We start from the raw sequence: 18286 nt of genomic DNA on the forward strand, positions 1-18286 counted from the left end.
AATCATATATTTGGTTGGGGAGTGGGGGGGTCTTCATTCTTTTGTTTATTATATAAAGATCAGTATTCCACTACAGGTTGCTGAGGCCAGGATCTGTGAGGGAAAAAGGTTTATGGCTGCAGAACATGGTGAGATATGAGAAAGATACCACATAACATTTATTTACAATTTATTTTTCAATCTGATGCTAATAGATGTTCAATATGTTTACACAGGTAAAACACTCAGGATTGTGGTTGTTGGACACACAGGAGCTGGCAAAAGCGCATCAGGAAACACCATCTTGGCAGACAAAGCATTTAAAGTGGAATGTAGCTCAAATGCTGTGACTAAATTTGGCGAGCAAAAACAAAGGAAGTCGGAAAACAGAGATGTCTTAGTGATAGATACACCAGGAATTAATGATCCAAAAATGACTCAGGAAAAGCTTAAAAGTGAGATAGGAAGGTATATCGAAATGTGTGCTCCTGGGCCACATGCAGTCCTGCTGGTAATTAGGCTTACCAGATTTACAAAGGAACAGCAGGCTGCAGTACAGTGGATCCAGGATAACTTTGGAGAGGAGGCCTTGAAGTACACATTTGTGCTGTTCACTGGAAAAGATGATCTGGATGGCAAATCTGTCGAAGTTTATGAGTGAAAACTCTGACCTTATACAACTTGTCCACAACTGTGGAGGCAGATACCATGCTTTCGACAATCGAGATAAATCAACCCTACAGGTTAAAGAGCTGTTCAGTAAAATAGAAAACATGCTGAAAACCAACAATGCAGACTACTACACAAAGGATATGTACAAGCAGGGTATAAAATTAACTTTTAGGCCTACCTGCCATTGGCATGTAAGGTGTAAAATTTACCGGACAAAATATTTTTTTACCGGCCACTGAACTGCTCACAACACAAAATCATTAAAAAAGATTACAGAAATAATTGCTGATTGACCATTGGTCTTAGTACTACTAAGTGGGGAACTATATGAAGGTTTCAGACACTTTTAAAAGAATCATATCGTTTATTAAAAATAATTCATATCATATCTTATATACAGACTTAAAGAACATGTGAACTACATGCGCCACACAACCATATAATGAGAGAGAGAGAGAGAGTTCTATAAAATACTATTAAGTATAATTTAATTATCATTAGCCTACGGTCAGGGCTGAATTAAGGGGGTCTCTGTCATACAAAAGTTTGAAAATATCCCTTTAAATAGTGTCCTCCAGTGGGTTTTAGGAAGAGAAATTAACTTATTTAGATTTAAAATATGGTACAAAAATAAACATATTAAAGATATCTGCTGAGATAGGTGCTAATTATACTGTAGCATGGTAGAGATTTGCAGCTCAAGTGAGTAGGTAAACGTTGTAAGCTAGAGTTCACTAGCTAGTTATAGCTGGCGGAGCTACTGTTATATCCAGAAGCTGATTATGGAAGCTATCACCGTCTGTCTGCAGGCTCGCGAGGCTCACTTACTCACTAGTCACGACCAAACAGAGCAGGGCGCTTGCCACCACAGTCTCAAACAGGCTGTGTTACTTGAGACTGTTTTATTTCGTACTGCACATTTTTTTTTTTTACAAATTAAGTTCACTAAATCGGTTGTTACGTGTGAATTTGACGATCTAATAGGGCTAGAAACGCCTCTGGTCTTGTCGTTTGCAATTCAATAAAATGGCAGAAAAGCCATTGTCCTACCATGATGTTTATTGTAGATGTATTTATCTCAAAAGCACGTTAAGCTAAAAGCACAAGACGACTTCTGCCTTTATGACCTGTCAAATTGATCGTATCTACTATACGGCTGGCTCTTACCGTGGTGTGGTGGTGAAGTTGAGTCATGCTGCCTTCATGAGCATAAGGTAGGCTACGGTCTGGCTATGGCCCGTGGTATGGTATCATATTTTAATTTAACGTCTTGAATGGTAAGAGACCACACAGGGATGGATAATGAGCGTTATTTAACATTAAATTACAATGTCACATATGGCAGACACCTTCAGATATGAGAGACCCCCTCAGATTTTTGACTTTGTTGCTTTCATCGCAGCTAGTCCTCACTCTATGGGAGCTCGGCTCCCTCTGGGTCCCCTCTGGCTCCCATGATGAGAAGTAGTGTAGATTCAATAGAGAAACCGGCAGCAGCCAATGGCGAGTTACCTAATTATTTTAATCGCCAAACCATATTTTTACTCGCATTTGGCGAGTGGCGGGTGCTAATTTTATTCCCTGTGTACAAGCACACGCAGGAGATGAATGCACAGAGAGAGAAGGAAAGAAAAGAAAAGGAAGAACAAATTATAAAAGAGAATGTGAAAAAGATAAAGAAGGAGAGGTATTTGAAGGGTGGTGGGGCTGTTGCTGGGGTTCTGATTGGAGGTGGGGCAGGCACATTTTTGGGACCAAATGCAGGACTTGCATTAGCAGGAATTTCAGTTGGAACACCAGCTGGCTATGGAATTGGTACAGGATTATACTATTTGCTTGACCATTGTGACAATGCAGGGAAATCAAAAATGATCTCTGTTAAAGATAAGACTGACTGAAAAATATAAACCGCTACTTGTTTGTATTCTCTGGTGTCTTCGGACATGTTTTGGGAATCCAATAGTTCAAGTAAAAGCGCACACAGGATCGTAATGTACGGAGAGAAAAGGAAAGAAAAGAAAATGATGTAAAAATGTAAGAAAAGTATGACAAAAACATAGAAAGGAAGGTTTGGGGAAAGGTTTGGGTGGGTGGTGGGGCTGCTGTATGAGGTTTATTTGTTGGAGGGCTTGTAGGAGCATCAAAAGGGGCAAAATTAGAATATGCATGTGGAGGGGCTGTAGCAGGTGGACTAATTGGCGCTGGAATTGGGAAAGTGATTGACCTCAATTTTAATGAATTAGGAGAAGAAATCATTATCTCTGTTAAACCTAAGAAGGACTGAAAAATAGTATTTGTATTTGATTGTATTCTCTGGTGTGTTGTGAAGTCTTAACTGAAATCCCATTCAAACCTGTTTCAAGTTAATTATTTATGAATGGTAAAAAAACAGGTTCATAATAGTGATAAACAATGAATTAAGACTACTTGATGACAGCAAGGCAGAGAGGTCAGTCCTTTCTTCTAAATAATCCTGTTGTAAGGAAAGTAACATAATTGATTAGCTGGAAGAGAACACTGTGATAACAGCAAATCATATGAATATCCATATACATTTCATACATTTCCATTGGGATAAATAAAGTATCCATCTATCTATCATATCTATATCTATTTTATTTTATTTTTTTCAATAAGCTCAGTCTGGGCAAGTATAATGTTAATATAATATAATATAATCCTCACACTGCCATGTTTTAAAGTTTGTGGGCTGCCCCCTCCAGACACACTTCAGTCTGACCCAGTGCCTGAGTGGTATTTAGAATGAAATCGTCATAAGAATTCAAGCCATGCCATGTACAAACAAATATGAGAGGTAACAAAGCTCACTATCGCCAGCCAATATTTAATCTATGAATTGATTTTCTATTCCATATTTGGTGCTGATCAACAACCCCCACGTACATATCTGAGTATGCTTATGTCAACCTAGCCTGTACTATCCCTTTTAAATGCCTGAATAAAAGTCAAATGAATGGTTCAAATGAATGTTGTACTGCATGTCATATGCTTCAAGGTAGGCTTCAATAAGTGTTACTTGTCAACAGAAACATAAACTACTTTGAATTGATAGAATTGTAATTGACCACTGTTTTATCTTCCTGCGATTTCATCATCCAGAGCGAATGCAGTCTTTCCTAGTGGCCTAAATAAAATAAACTAAATTAAAGTATTTCAAAATAAAAATATATAATTAGAAGTCCTTAACTCTGTTCAATTACAACCAAAGAAACCGTTGGGGTATCCTAGTCTTCAGGCTTCATTCAAAATAAAAGCTACTCAGTGGTGAAAAGATCCATGTAGGCGTATGTGTAACTTAACAACGCCCTGAAACAGTGTTTTTAGAAGCATCTGCGTTTCAATCACAACGCACAGTGTTGAGAGGTCTGTTTCCAGTTTCCAATCACACACTGTTGTGAAACTGAGTTGCCTGGGACATCTGAAATGCAGTAAACACAAACCACCACAAGAGGGAGAAGCCTGACTATGTTTGGAGGGCATATGGCTGGAGTTCACCAATAGACTGCCTGCTATATTTAGACCATAGAACCTAAAAGAAGGTTTTAGAGAACACTGTTGACAGTAACCTTGGAGACTAGGGAACTTTAGACCATAGAACCTAAAAGTGGTTTTCAGAGAACAATGTAAACCGTACATTTGGAGAATAGGGGACTTTACATATAGCTGGTCTGGTGATAATGAGCAGTCAGGAGGCAAAGTGATGCTGTTTGTTGCTGTTGTTGTTGTTGTTTCTGACTTTATGTACAGATTTGGAATGAATGCATGCATGATATTTCAGGAGCTCGAGAGGGAGAAGCAAAAACCAAATAATTTTTCAGGGCGTGATGCTAATTACGGTTGACATATTGCCCCCATTTCTCATGGCCTACCTTACATTGGTTCCTGTCCCACATACAACTAGTCCAAAACGCCGCTGCAAGGCTCCTGACCGATACCCGGAAAAGAGACCATATTACCCTATCCTGGCCTCTCTCCATCTCCAGTGCGGTTCAGGGTTGATTTTAAGGTGCTCCTGTTTGTGTATAAAGCCCTGAATGGGCAGGCCCCTTCTTATATCACAGACTCCTTGACCCCTTATTCCACCACCAGGCCCCTCAGGTTTTCTAATTTAGGGCTCCTGGCACTGGCAGTCCCCAAATCTAAGCTTAAATCCAGGGATGACCACACTTTCGCTGTTGCAGCCCCTATACTGTGGAACAGCATCCCCCTCTCTAATGTCTCCTATTGTCTCCTTCAAGTCCAGGCTCAAAACCTACTTTTATTCCTTAGCTTTTGGACCCCTCTGATTTTAGTTGATCATTTGTAAATTTGCTTTCTGTTAGAGGTGTTTCTGTTCTTTTGGTGTGTTAATTGACTGTGTTGCGTCTGTTTTACTATTAGATTTTTAACTACATTTTCTTTTTTTTGTGATCTTATTGTTTTGTTTCTGTTTTCTATTTGTTTCGATATTTCATTTAATCGTAAAGCACTGAGGTCAGCGTGAGCTGTTTTTAAATGTGCTATATAAATAAATATGACTTGACTTGACTTGACTTAGTATGAATGTATGTGTACAAATACTTCACTACTTCATACTTCAACAGAGGCCTTCTTATCTGAACGATAAGAGCTTAGAATGAAGAGAGGACACAAACACATCTGTCTGTTTTGACACTCAGTGACTGATGGCAGACAAGGTAAAACATACAAGTGTGCGTCTATGGAAATTCCAATTGAATGTTGTGAGTCATAACAGCATAATCCCTTTTCTGGTAAATGCTCCTCTTCATAGAAAGAGATGGCAGCTCCATTATCTTACTCTTATCTCAAAACTAAACCAGCAGGAAGTAAGTCCCCATATTCCCCAATGCTAATCCATTCAAAGAGTGATGTAAGGGGCATTTCATGGCTATATGAGGTGCTATTATAGACAAACAAAAAAACACACACAGACATGCTCACAATGTTGTCTGTGCACAAATGTGGCATACAACCAGGCAAAAATCTGTATTTTTTTTATGGGAATACAGGTATTCAAATGGAAACAAAGTTTTTCTAATTAGCTTTGTATTACGCTTAATACATATAATTAAAATAAAATGAAAGTCCTCTCAATGTTCATATTTAGATAATACAAAATTAAAACAACAACAACATAATAATGTCTTTTTGTTGGAGACGTAAGAAGGTGCGTGGAATAAAATGACTGTGTGACACTGGTTGAGCTTGAAACTCGATCTGCTTTACTACTTTTATATCACACGTGTACAAGAATGACATGGTGAAGAAACAATTAAAGACACATCAAGCAGGGCACTGTAGCTCCCTCCCTCAATGCCTCTCTCAGTCTCTGCATATGTGTGTGTGTGTGTGTCTCTCTCTCAGTCCCTGCATATGTGTGTGTGAATGTGTGTCTCTCTTTCAGTCTCTGTATATGTGTGTTTGTGTGTGTGTCTCAGTCCCTGCATGTATGTGTGTGTGTGTGTGTGTGTGTGTGTGTGTGGTGTGTTTATCTGTGTCTCTTGCCTGCCTCATAATATTTGCAAATGTATCTGCCCACTCCCTGTGAGTGAGTTTGTATGTGTGTGTTTGCATCTGTGTGTGTGTGTGTGTGTGTGTGTGTGTTTATCTGTGTCTCTTGCCTGCATAATATTTGCAAATGTATCAGTCCACTGTGCCCTGTGTGTGTGTTTGTATGTACTGTATGTATGTGTGTGCGTGTGTGTGTGTGTGTGTGTGTGTGGAGAGAGAGGGAGAGAGAGAGAGAGAGAGAGATAGAGAGAGAGAGAGAGAGAGAGAGAGAGAGAGAGAGAGAGAGAGAGAGAGAGAGAGAGAGAGAGAGAGAGAGAGAGAGAGAGAGAGAGAGAGAGAGAGAGACACTATTCCCTGCTTGACCAAACATGTCTTTCCTCCTACACAGCTGGATAGTTTCCACAGAGACACTGGCTGGCACACAGACACCCAGGAACACAGCATCAGTCAGAGCTCACTGCTCGCCGGTGCACATCGCCGATAAACCCGTCTGCCCTCTCCTCTTCTCACGTGAGTATGATTGGCATGGCAGGCTTGAATGTATGTGAACTATGAAATATGAAATATTATGTGTATGTGAAATATTAATACATGAGTATGTTTAGTTATTATAATAGTACAGACATAGTAGCTTATGCGTTTACTTCAACACACAGGAAGTATTTAGAAAATCTACAGAATTCTCACCCTATACTATAAATTGTAAAACTAAAGCGTATTGCAATTCATTATTTCAAATGTTTAGTCAGCATTTCTTTTATTTTATAAAAACATTAAATTACATTTATTGCGGTGGAAAGGAATTTGAATCTGAATCTGACTTGTGATGACCCAATAGCAATGGAAAGGTAGCTGAAATGTTTGGTTTGATACATTTTTTTCCATTCCTAGTTTGAGCTTGAAGCATATCCCAAAACTTTTTGGAGGAGAAACTGAGATTATCTCCTTGGGCCGCATATGTGAGGGCGGAGACTTGCATATTCCAGATTCCCGACACCACAAACACCATCTTCATCAATCATCATCATCATCACAATCCATCAGCGCGACCATGGGCTTCCAGTGGCTTTGTGCAGAGTGTAGAGAGCCTAAGTAACATGCTATGAAGAGAGCAGAAAAAACATCTGTCAAGCAAACAACAAGAGACGTCTAAGTTCTCACCCTCCCCATTCCACCTCTCTTTTTCTCTCTTTTTCTCTCTTTCACTTTCTCTAGTTTTGCTCTAGGTATTTTTGCTATACTTTCCCCTTTCTCTCAGTATCTTTCTTTCATTCTTTCTTTTTTCTATTTCCTCTCTGTCTCTCATAATCTACTCTCGTTTTCACTCCTCATTCATCTCTCTCTCTCTCTCCCTTTTCCCCATCCTCTCCATCCCACTGCTCCCTTGCCATGGCAACCACGGGCCTCCAGGTGCTGGGCGTGCTCCTGGCCGTGGCGGGCTGGGTGGGCGGGGCCCTGGTGACCGCCGCCCCCTTCTGGCGCGTGTCGGCGTTCGTGGGCGGCGAGCTGGTGGTGGCGGAGGCCCAGTGGGAGGGGCTGTGGATGAGCTGCCTGGTGCGCTCCAGCACCGGACACACCCAGTGCAAGACCTTCGACTCGGGCCTGGCGCTCGCCCCGTCCACCCAGGCGCGCCGCACCCTGGCCGTCGTGGCCCTCCTCCTGGGCGTGCTGGGCCTGGGCCTCTCCGTGCTGGGCCTCAAGTGCACCCACTGCCTGGGCAGCGCCCACGACTCCAAGGCACGGCTGGCGCGGTTGGGCGGGCTGGTGTTCGTGGCCGCGGCGCTGATGTTCCTGGTGCCCGTGTGCTGGACGGCGCACATGGTGGTGAGGGACTTCTACGACCCGGCGGTGGCGGCGCCGCTAAAGCGTGAGCTGGGACCCGCCCTCTACCTGGGCTGGTTCGTGGCCTTGCTCATGCTGGTGGGAGGGGCTCTGATCAACGCAGGCTCCGCCCCGCCGCCCGGAGGAGGAGGAGGAGGAGAAGAGGCCACAGCGGGAGGCTTCTTCGGGGGAGGGAAGGGCAACCCGCAGCCCACTCCCCCTGCGGGGAAGAAGGAGAAGGCGTACGTATGAGGGAGAGGAGGAGGAGAAAACGTACATCTGAGGGAGAGGAGGAGGAGGAGGTGTATGTCTGAGGGAGGGGAGGAGGAGAAAGCGTATGTATGAGGGAGAGGAGGAGGAGAAAGCGTACATCTGAGGGGGTGGAACGTGGAACTATGTCTTTAGAGGGGTAGGACAGTGTCTTAGGAGGGTAAAGAGAATTTGTAAGGAGGGTAAAGAGAGTGTTTAAGGAGGATAGTGTTTTAGGAAGAGTAGAAAAATGGCTTAGGAGGGGTAAGATAATGTGTGGGGCAGGGGAATGAAAGTGTCTTAGGAGGACTGGGATAGTAAAAGTACTTAAAAGTAAAAGTAAAGTACTTTTTACTAGTACCAAAACATGGTACCAAGTTTTTCAGTGGTGCTTGTTAAGGCCATTTTTGACACAGGGTGCTTAGTTACGAGGTAAATTCTTAGGGCTTCTTCTTGAAGTTCAAACAAAGGGTAGAGGTGCTCTTCTTGAAGGTCAGTTTAAGGGTATATTTGAGGAAGGGTAAAGGGGCTCTTCTAAAAGGTCAGATTAAGGGTATATTAGAGGAAGGGTAGATGCGGGGATAAGGGGACTTCTTCGGACAGGTGTTTGTTGGGGGAGGGATTGATTGCGTCATTCACAGACTCATCCATGAATTTGATGTTGAAAACAATGTAACAAAAAGGTGTTTTAAACCTTTTTTTAAGTTAGGTTTGTGATTAACATTGCACATGTTAATGTCTGGTGTTGGTTTAGGATCATATGACTGACATTAATAGCAATATACAGCACTTGACTGCAACTGGTCAAATAATGTTTGATCAAGAAATTTTTTTTTTTGTGGAAATTAACTTTTAAAAAAGTCCCTTTTGCCTTGCAATGTTTAACTTTGAGGGCTTATAATCACTTACATTTTATATTTGTATTGTGTTACATTGGCAGTACATGTCAATAATAAATGTGTCACTCGTTCAAAGGGTGTGGAGTGGAAAACCTACTACCCAGATTTACAAAAGTTAAATGGATTCACTCAGGTCATCTCTTCACTGTCTAAAGGCATAACATATACAGTACTATATGTATGTATAGATTTTTAGTGTTTTCATGAAATTGTAATAAATGTTCTATTGTTTGATGGAACTGTTATGTGATTTGATGATTTCCATTGGGAATGAAGGGATAGAGCACAGCATCAGAGAAAGAGAGAGAGAGAGAGAGAGAGAGAGAGAGAGAGAGAGAGAGAGAGAGAGAGAGAGAGAGAGAGAGAGAGAGAGAGAGAGACTGTGTGCTATTCTCCTGTTCTGACTGTTCTGTGGTTGTGCTGTAACCTATTCAACCCTCTATTTGACGCACACACACACAGAGAAAGAGAGGGGGGAGAGAGAGAGAGAGAGAGGGAGAGAGAGAGAGAGAGATGGAGGGAGGGAGGGAGAGAGAGAAGGATAGAGAGAGAGAGGAAGGGAGGGAGAGAGAGAAGGATAGAGAGAGAGAGAGGAAGGGAGGGAGAGATGCAGCTGTGGTGCAGCTTGGGCCAGTGTAGACACTGCTACACTGGAATGCATTGTGGGTGTTTTGTGGGTTAATGACTGCATGTTTATTAATGTTTCACTAAGAACATTTTCAGATACCCTCTCCCACACAGACACACACACAACACACACACACACACACACATGCACACACACACACAAACACTCACATGCACACACAGACACATATGCACAGGCCTGACAGACACACACATAAACACACACACACACACACTCTCTCTCTCTCTCTCTCTCTCTCTCTCACACACACACACACGCACACACACAGCAGAGAGATGGGCTGCTCGAAGAGGACAATGATGAGACACAGAGGACACACAAAGCCCAGTCTATGTTCTGCAGTATTGGACTCAGATTATGCATGACATCAGTCCACAGCTATGGGACCGGACACAGAGCATTATGCTGCAGTGGCACAGATGCCTTTTTCAAACAAAAATGTTTCATTTATCGTTTGTTAATTTGCAAAGAATAAAAACAATCCATGACACTATTTTTTGTCACAGATTATGTAATCAAACATGACAAACTTGAACTAAGACAAGCATGCTGTGTCCTTTCAAAATGGAACCCTAACACTGTTCTAGAACTTCTAAAGATTCTGTTTCAGAAACCTTACCAACTTGAGACATATTTTTCGGGCCTACTTTTGGTGGTTTTATAGATCAGCAGATAGATTGTGGCTTTAAACTATTATTAATCCATTCCAAAGACGTATTCAGTTCGATTTGAATGTTTTAAATTTCTCTTATTCCTGTAGTTGTGTTCCATCATTTTAATGTTGGATAAATAAGACCTAGACATTATTATCTGACCACCCGAACAGCACTTCACAGCTTCTATAAGGACACATTTTCACACCTTTCATTGTATGTTGGGTGGTACAGACCATATATTCAATTAAATTCAAGTCCATTTTATTTTTATAGCACTAAAACAATTGTCACTAGGCGCTACAACATGGCAGATGAATCCATACACTTACCAGGATAAGCATGCTAGCATACATGTGGCAAATTAACATAATACACACAAACATAAGATGGCATATACATAATACATGTACTCAATACCTACAAACATAAGATGGCATATACATTATACTGTTACCACCGGGTCTTAGGGAGCAACATAATGAGAACACGAAACCCAAAACTTAATTTGAAATTGTATTTATTATTTTGGTTGGGGGAAAAGGGTTAGTGGAGTGCAAGCCGCTTATCCTGCTTCCAGGTAAGCAGTTGCAGAGTGTGTGTGTGAGAGAGAGAGAGAGAGAGAGAGAGAGAGAGAGAGAGAGAGAGAGAGAGAGAGGGTTGAGGCCAGCTCTTTAAGGAATCTTGCACCGGCAGGTAATCACAGGTGAGACCCAAGGTATCTGCAACAGAGGTACACAGTGAATACACAAAGCAACAAATACCAGGCCCGTAACAATACATACAAAATCGATAATGGATAATATGGGGGAGAGTATTGTAGAAAAAACGTAATGGGCGTACGTAAGGTTACTATTATTAGGGTAAGTAGAGGAATGAAAAAGAAAAAGAATACCACATTGATGATGGCAATTATTTACACTACGGGTAAACAGGCTAGCAAAGAGTATGCAGATGTAGAAGGTAGGACAAATGCCTTTACATTAACCTTTACATTATTTGTTGAACCATGGTATTAACAAACAAACAAGGCTGACTGTAGTCAGTTTTATTTTGCACAAACGACACACAGTAACACACACACTTGCATATCAGTGGCGATCAGGACACACACAAACACACACACGCACACGTAGGCCTGAGGTCGCAGTGAATTTTTCCTCCGCATTTCAACCATCCTGGACTGTCCTTCCTCCAGAACCCCAGGAGCAGTGGGCAGCCGTTAGGCGCCCGGGGACCAAGTCAAGTGATCCGTCTTGGTCAGGGACGGATTTCAGTTCTTCTGCATGTTTTTCTGTTGGGGTTCTTAGTGGAGGAAACCCCTTGTGACACGGGGAGAACATGCAAACTCCACACAGAAAGGCCCGGGAGATAGCCCACCTGAGCACTGAAGGCCTGGGGAGAACCTACCCCCCAGGACCAACAGCGCCCCATGCGGGAATCGAACCCATGACCTTCTTGCTGTGAGGCGGCAGTGCAAGCACCTGAGCCACCGTGTACACCTATATTAATACAAACAAATAAAAATACAGGATAGTAAGAGCTGAACTATGGCTTCATTTATCCAATTTCCACTACCATGGAAAAAGTGGGCCGGTCTTGGGCCTGAAAAACCCGGGCTGAAAAGTGGCCCCACTCCGGCCCTGGTATTGTTACAGCGATTTACACTGTCATTCACAATCCCTTTATTCTGACTTTCCGTACTTCCCCTGAATTCCGCCAGGTGGCACCACTGAAATCAGCCTGCACACGATGTGAGGTATGTACATCTAAACCTGCAAACAGAACTGTAACTTTCAACTGGTGGCAACCACTTCTGACCTCACCATCTTCTTCAGAGGTGCTATTGAGAGCATCCTGACCAGCAACGTCTCTGTCTGGCACGGCAGCTGTCTAGCTGCAGACAAGAAGGCACTGCAGAGGGTGGTGAGGACAGCAGAAAAGATCATCAGGTCATCCCTACCAGCCATTCAGGAACTGTACACTTCACACTGTTCCAAGCGGGCAATGAACATCATCAAAGACACAACTCATCCAGCACACAGTCTGTTCTCCCTTCTACCATCAGGGAAGCGGTACCGCAACCTGCGGGCCCGCACAAGCAGACTGAGTAACAGGTTTTTTCCACAAGCCATCAGACTCATCAACACACTGAAGAAAACCACATGAACATTCCATAGTCACTTCACCATGCCACTGGCACTTTACTTTACTGTTGCACCTTGTGACCACTGATTGTACTTCTGCTGCTATGTGTGTGTGTGTGTGTGTGTGTGTGTGTGTGTGTGTGTGTGTGAGAGTGAGAGTGTGTGTGAGAGAGAGATTATTGTCAATGTCTTATTTAAATGTTTGTGTGTGTGTGTGTGTGTGTGTGTGTGTGTGAGAGAGAGATTTTGTCAATGTCTTATTTAAATGTTTTAAACTGCACATTGGAGACTGGTCAAACGCAATTTCAAACTTCTTTCAAACCCTGTTACATAGATTTTTTACAATAAAGTACACTTGACTTGACTTGACTTGACTAAAGTTGGTCATCATGTTTGATACAACCTTAATGATCTTGATGTTATGACGGGACTCATCAGTGGGTATCCAATGTCAAGGGGGAGTGACAGAAGACAGTAAAGGGGGAATGACCTAGGCTTAACTAGCGAGGGCTACTCAATGTTCACCTCTCTTTCTCTTTGGCTCTCTATTTCTCTCTCTTTATCCCTCTCTCTATCTCTCTGTCTATCTCTTTCTCTCTGTATGTGTGTGCCGCACATGTACGTGTGTGTGTGTGTGAGTGAATCTCTCTGAGTATCTCTATATGCGTGTGTGTGTGTGTGTGTATTTGTGTTTTGTGTGTTTCTGTGTGTATGTGTGTGTGCATGTATGTATGTGTGTTTCTGTGTGTATGTGTGTGTGCAGGTATGTATGTGTGTGTGTGTGTGTATGTGTGTTTTGTGTGTTTCTGTGTGTATGTGAGTGTGCATGTATGTATCTGTGTGCAGGGGTACACCACTCATCTCTCCCCCCCTCTCCCTCTCTGTTTGTGTGCGTGCGTCAAATAGAGGGTTGAATAGGTTACAGCACAACCACAGAACAGTCTCTCTCTCTCTTGTGTGTGTGCGTGTGTGTGTGTGTGTGTGTATGTGTGTGTGTGTGTGTGTGTGTGTGTGTGCGCACATAAAGCTTTGTGTTGGAGATAGTAGCCTCAACTTTTTTTGTTCTGTTTCTCTTTAAAAACAATGTTTAGTTTCAGCATGCCGCCACTTGGTGAGATCACATCACACACAGATTGTTCACTCCTGATCTCTCTCTGACTCTCCATATCTTTTCTATCTGCAAGTATGCATCACACTGATCCCCTTTCCATGGAGCAATTTCACAGCCTTCTTTTAAAAGAGCACATCTCACACACCCAGCATGGGCTGCATTCATATCCAGCGGCCTCTATGCTCGACAGCGCTCCAATGGTCACCAGGTGTCACTGCGTGAAAACAGGTGCGTCTGGAAATACCCAGTCTAAATAAAAGTCTGCCAAACCTGATGTTTTTGTCGGAGAACTCTGTTATGCAGACCTGCAAACACCCCGTATAGATACAAAAACTGCAGATGGGTAGAGGTTTTCAGAAATGAATCTGACTTAGCCTTGCGCTAATAACAGGCAATGGTCTTGGTGGGGCTGGGTACCAAAATCTGACGACCCTCCAATGCCCTTCCCCTTGCCTGGTCCACTTGCCTGCCCCCCCACCATTAGTAGTTCAGGGAAGTAAGTACTCCACATGGACACATTTGTACACTTTTCATAAAATGTTGGGTGGTATTGGGTGGTAAATTCCTTATAAGCCAATAGGCCTATTTTCAGTGTGTCGACTAAAACATGAACTACCAGGTGCAAAGAATGAGTGAGTCGCCGAAGCAATAACTGGCTCTTCTGGTCAAAATAAGTGATTTAGTTCCTGATCGGCCTGTAGATGCTGCGAAGCCAGCACATTTTAACTTGAAAACAAGGTGTAACTTCCAACCAGTGCCAACCTCTGGGAGTAAAGTGGCAACCAGTGCCAACCCCTGAGAGTACAGTTTACCGCATATGTTTGCCCATGTACAACATCCTTAAATCTATTTTAAACCGGTACTCTTCATTGAGTGACTTGAACGCATTCTTAAAAAAAAAAAAAAAAAACACTTCCCAGGCAAACTGCATTCATATCCATCAGAGTGGGTATATTTGCAGATATACATGACCGAGTCCACCTTTAGTTTAGTTATCCTAACCTTTGCGAACTCTTGTGTCTTAAGCGATTTCTCTGCAGTAGCCTACAGGAGTAGGGTAGAATGTGTTCATTTCAAAGTAAGCTATCCAGTATCTTGTCCGATAGTGGAGTAATGACTACGCTATTGCGCAATATCTTTGTGTGAAATACAATGTAACAGCGTGATTCCGCTTGTGTGTAGTGAGAAAAAAAGTTTGACTTGAAGAATGTAGGAAACCGTGGTTCTTAAAGATACAGTGTACTATTTAAACAACTGAGCCTGGCTCATGCGAGGCTCCTGTCCCTTTAAGAACCTGCAGCACTCTCGCAGTGATGAAACCAGGGTATGCGCGAAAACGTCGCGGAAAACTCGCGGAGGAAGCAGACCGTTTTTTGTTGTTGAAGTATTGCTTGTTAAATTGCTGTGTCTGGTGAAGTCGCCTTGGCCTTTGATTTGGGGGTGGATCACGTTCACGAGGGGACGTTCCTGAACTCGCATAGGCAATTGGCTGCCCGTGCACCCTCTGACTTCGCATATCATGCGGTCCGATTAGAGAGGAGGAGAATACGCACTCTCTCTCTCTCTGTCTCTCTCTCTCTCTCTCTCTCTTTCTCTCACACACACACACACACACACACACACACACGCACATAAGCACACAACCTCCAGCCAACGAGATGTCCCGTGCGCACCGGAACCAAAGGACCTTGCGTGGTGTCGCCAATCATCTCCCCGGCTGAAGATTAACGAGGTTATCCTTTTAGCAGTGTACGACTCGTCCTTTGCAGTGAGACGCAGTGCTTCTGTCTCTCTGCGTGTAGCCTGTGTGTGTGAGACAGTACGTGTATGAGAGAGGAGATCCTGTGTCTTACCCGAGGCGGAGAGGAAGCGACTAACCAACTGCTGCGTTGGAACATTGAAGCTTGAATCATGACGGAAAAACGGATGTCTCGCTGGTATTTCGGGGGTATCGCCTCGTGTGGAGCTGCCTGCTGCACTCACCCGCTGGATCTGGTGAAGGTGAGTAGGCTGCTGACACTGGCTATCCATAGGACCGGATTGTTGCAGGTCGGACCATCGCGGAAGTCGCAGGCCACGGCATGTAGCGCAGCTGATCACTGACAACCCTGCTTTTCAACATCTGCTTAGCATATTGAATAAGCAGAGGTAGAATGTTAAAACATGCACCAGCTTAAACCTATATACAATAGAACTAAGTGGAAGTTTGTAAACAAGTTGGAATACTTTCCTGCCGAAGTCACACGTTGTTTTGTTTTTTTCAACTATCCGGGCGCAAGTGACTCACATGACGCGACAGAGTTTGACCGGTTTGCAGGATGATGATGTAGTATAGTCGCGCTAGCGGCGCCAGCAGCAGCGGGTGTTCCGCCTCATTTGCCAGATTTTCGCTTCACTGACCCCGAGTCACCCTCCGGGGGACGGTCGGAGGGAAACAACCCTGCTCAGATTACAGAAACCACACATTAGCGGTAAACCTGGGCGTTTAGGCAGAGTGTCGTGTGAATTGTCATACAGGGCAAGCGGTCAGTTGTATGCCCTTGGTGGGGTATATTAATCACTTTAGGCGTTGAATGTGCTCGTAAGAGTATACTGTTATCGCGATATGGGAAAGCTCTGCTTGAATAAGAGGAATCGTAGCACCTGTTCTACTGATAGTTCCTTAAGCACACATAGACTTTTGCTGATGTTACTGAAATTGCTTGGTTATAGATCTAGGCCTATGCAGTAATCAATCACCACCGTTTGATGTAGCATAACCTAATCTGTTACTGACCTGCAGCTAAAGAATGTCAAAGTAAAGAGCTGTACGGCGATTGCGATATTAAATGGATGTGCATGGAGTTTGACTGTCAGCTTTTGGCTCCTGTGACAGAGCTTAAAGTGTCCAGAAGTGATGGCTTTGTTCACTTCCAGTCCGTTTTTCTAATCTGGCTGTAATTGTAGCCTTGGAATGTGGTCTAAAAAGTTTGTTTGGTCAAGTAAACAGTTTCACGCATAGCCTGCATTCTGGGCATAACTCACACCTTAATGCATGTGTACTTCATGTGTACTTGTGCCATTGAATGACCTTCGCAGTCATGCTGCTTCATAAGGTTACGTGAACTGGCCTGGGAAATGTATAATATCCTGCGGATGTGTTTGTGACTTGTAGTGAGCCGCAGTTCAAACACACACACACACACACACACACACACACACACACACACACACACACAGCTGGCTCAGGGGCTGCGGATGTGTTGGTGACTCTTTGCAAGCCGCAGGGCTGCTGATTCCGGATCAGTCCCAGAGGGGCTCAGTCCAGTCCAGGTCAGAGAACTGTACTGGAAGGGCGGAGAAAGGGGAGAGAGAGTGGAGGCCTGTGTGTGTGTGTGTGTGTGTGTGTGTGTGTGTGTGTGTGTGTGTGTGTGTGTGTGTGTGTGTGTGTGTGTGTGTGTGTGTGTGTGTGTGTGTGTGTGTGTGTGTGTGTGTGTATGTGAGATAGAGCATGGATCTGGACACATTTTTCTGTCCGAGCCCGGCCCGGTCCGACAGAATAGTAACCGAGCCCGGACCGAGACCGACAGCCATTAACATTTTTTTTTTCGAATCCGAACCGAGCCCGACGGAATTAATTTCTCAACTCTCAACATAGTAGCCTACTAATGCACATTGACGTACGTCTTTTATGAATATCCTGGCTTTAATAAACTGGGGCATCCACAGTTAAATGCTCTCTCTGTTACAAACAAGCGCTGTTAAACGCACAACCGTACACAATAAGGCCAATAAGCATATTTAAATTAAATTATTCACATTGCAAGAACGTTTAGTAAAATGTTGCGGCTCCTTTAAGAGGAGCACGTACAAGGACAAAGGGGATGCATAGTTTGGATGTAGCGACAAACATTTATGTGCTGTAACAGTGTTAAACAGTATGTGAGTAACGTGAGCTTTACTAAAGCATATTAATAGCGTGTGTAATGTGTAGCTATTTCATCCCGTTTGTTAACCTTTCCTGCTGTCTGTATTTACTTACCAGCAGCAGACGTAAAGGAAAGGGAATTAACCCCGAAGTTAAAAACATGTAGCTAATCTACTTCGGCCGTGGAACATTTTACTCCCCTGCAAACTACTATCAGAGACAGACAGCAGGCAAGGTTAACATACGGAATGAAATAGCTACACATTACACACGCTATGCTTTAATAAAACTCATGTTTTATGCTACACTAACGGAGGCACAACAGACAAGTCTTACCATTGAAGATCTTTTAGCACGCCGACGTTTTACATCCAACCATCGAAGTTTAATCCGTGTTGTTGAGGAGAACGAGAGTTGCATCAATCATATTTCATTAAAACTTCACACTTCTTACATTGGACATATCCAACAGCCTAATTAGAATCTGCATCGTCTACTAAGCAGAAATATCTCCATACAGTAGATTTCCCCTGGTTTAGTATGATTTTACACTCTCCAGATGACAGTTTCTCTTTAACTTTCTCCGTGATGCCATTTTGCCACCTGTAATCATGTTGTCACGGGCATAAACAAATTCCCGCCACGGGAAGAAGGCTGTTATCCTAAA

At 43.3% G+C, this 18286-nt stretch overlaps 3 protein-coding genes across 3 annotated transcripts in view; all 3 read left to right on the top strand.

Moving 5' to 3' along the window:
- Positions 1-184: 184 nt before the first annotated feature.
- LOC308368095 (GTPase IMAP family member 9-like) lies at positions 185-5060 on the top strand (the record flags this gene model as incomplete). Its single annotated transcript, XM_080842156.1, is given in 3 exon segments — positions 185-624; positions 626-804; positions 5053-5060. Coding segments are annotated over 3 exon segments (627 nt in total).
- Positions 5061-6615: 1555 nt separating this feature from the next.
- On the top strand, positions 6616-8256 carry cldn31 (claudin 31; the record flags this gene model as incomplete). Its single annotated transcript, XM_080842169.1, has 2 exons — positions 6616-6693; positions 7075-8256. Exon 2 carries the CDS (start codon positions 7573-7575, stop codon positions 8254-8256), a length of 684 nt encoding a protein of 227 aa, XP_080698295.1. The 5' UTR covers positions 6616-6693; positions 7075-7572.
- Positions 8257-15328: 7072 nt separating this feature from the next.
- Positions 15329-18286, top strand: part of slc25a10b (solute carrier family 25 member 10b) — a 17261-nt gene continuing 14303 nt past the window's right edge. The window contains exon 1 of the mRNA XM_080833587.1: positions 15329-15713. Within this exon, the coding sequence (XP_080689713.1) occupies positions 15624-15713 (90 nt within the window). The 5' untranslated portion in view covers positions 15329-15623. The remainder of the gene's footprint in view (positions 15714-18286) is intronic.

The sequence above is a fragment of the Sprattus sprattus genome (genome assembly GCF_963457725.1).
Source record: "Sprattus sprattus genome assembly, chromosome: 1".
Taxonomy (NCBI): domain Eukaryota; kingdom Metazoa; phylum Chordata; class Actinopteri; order Clupeiformes; family Clupeidae; genus Sprattus; species Sprattus sprattus.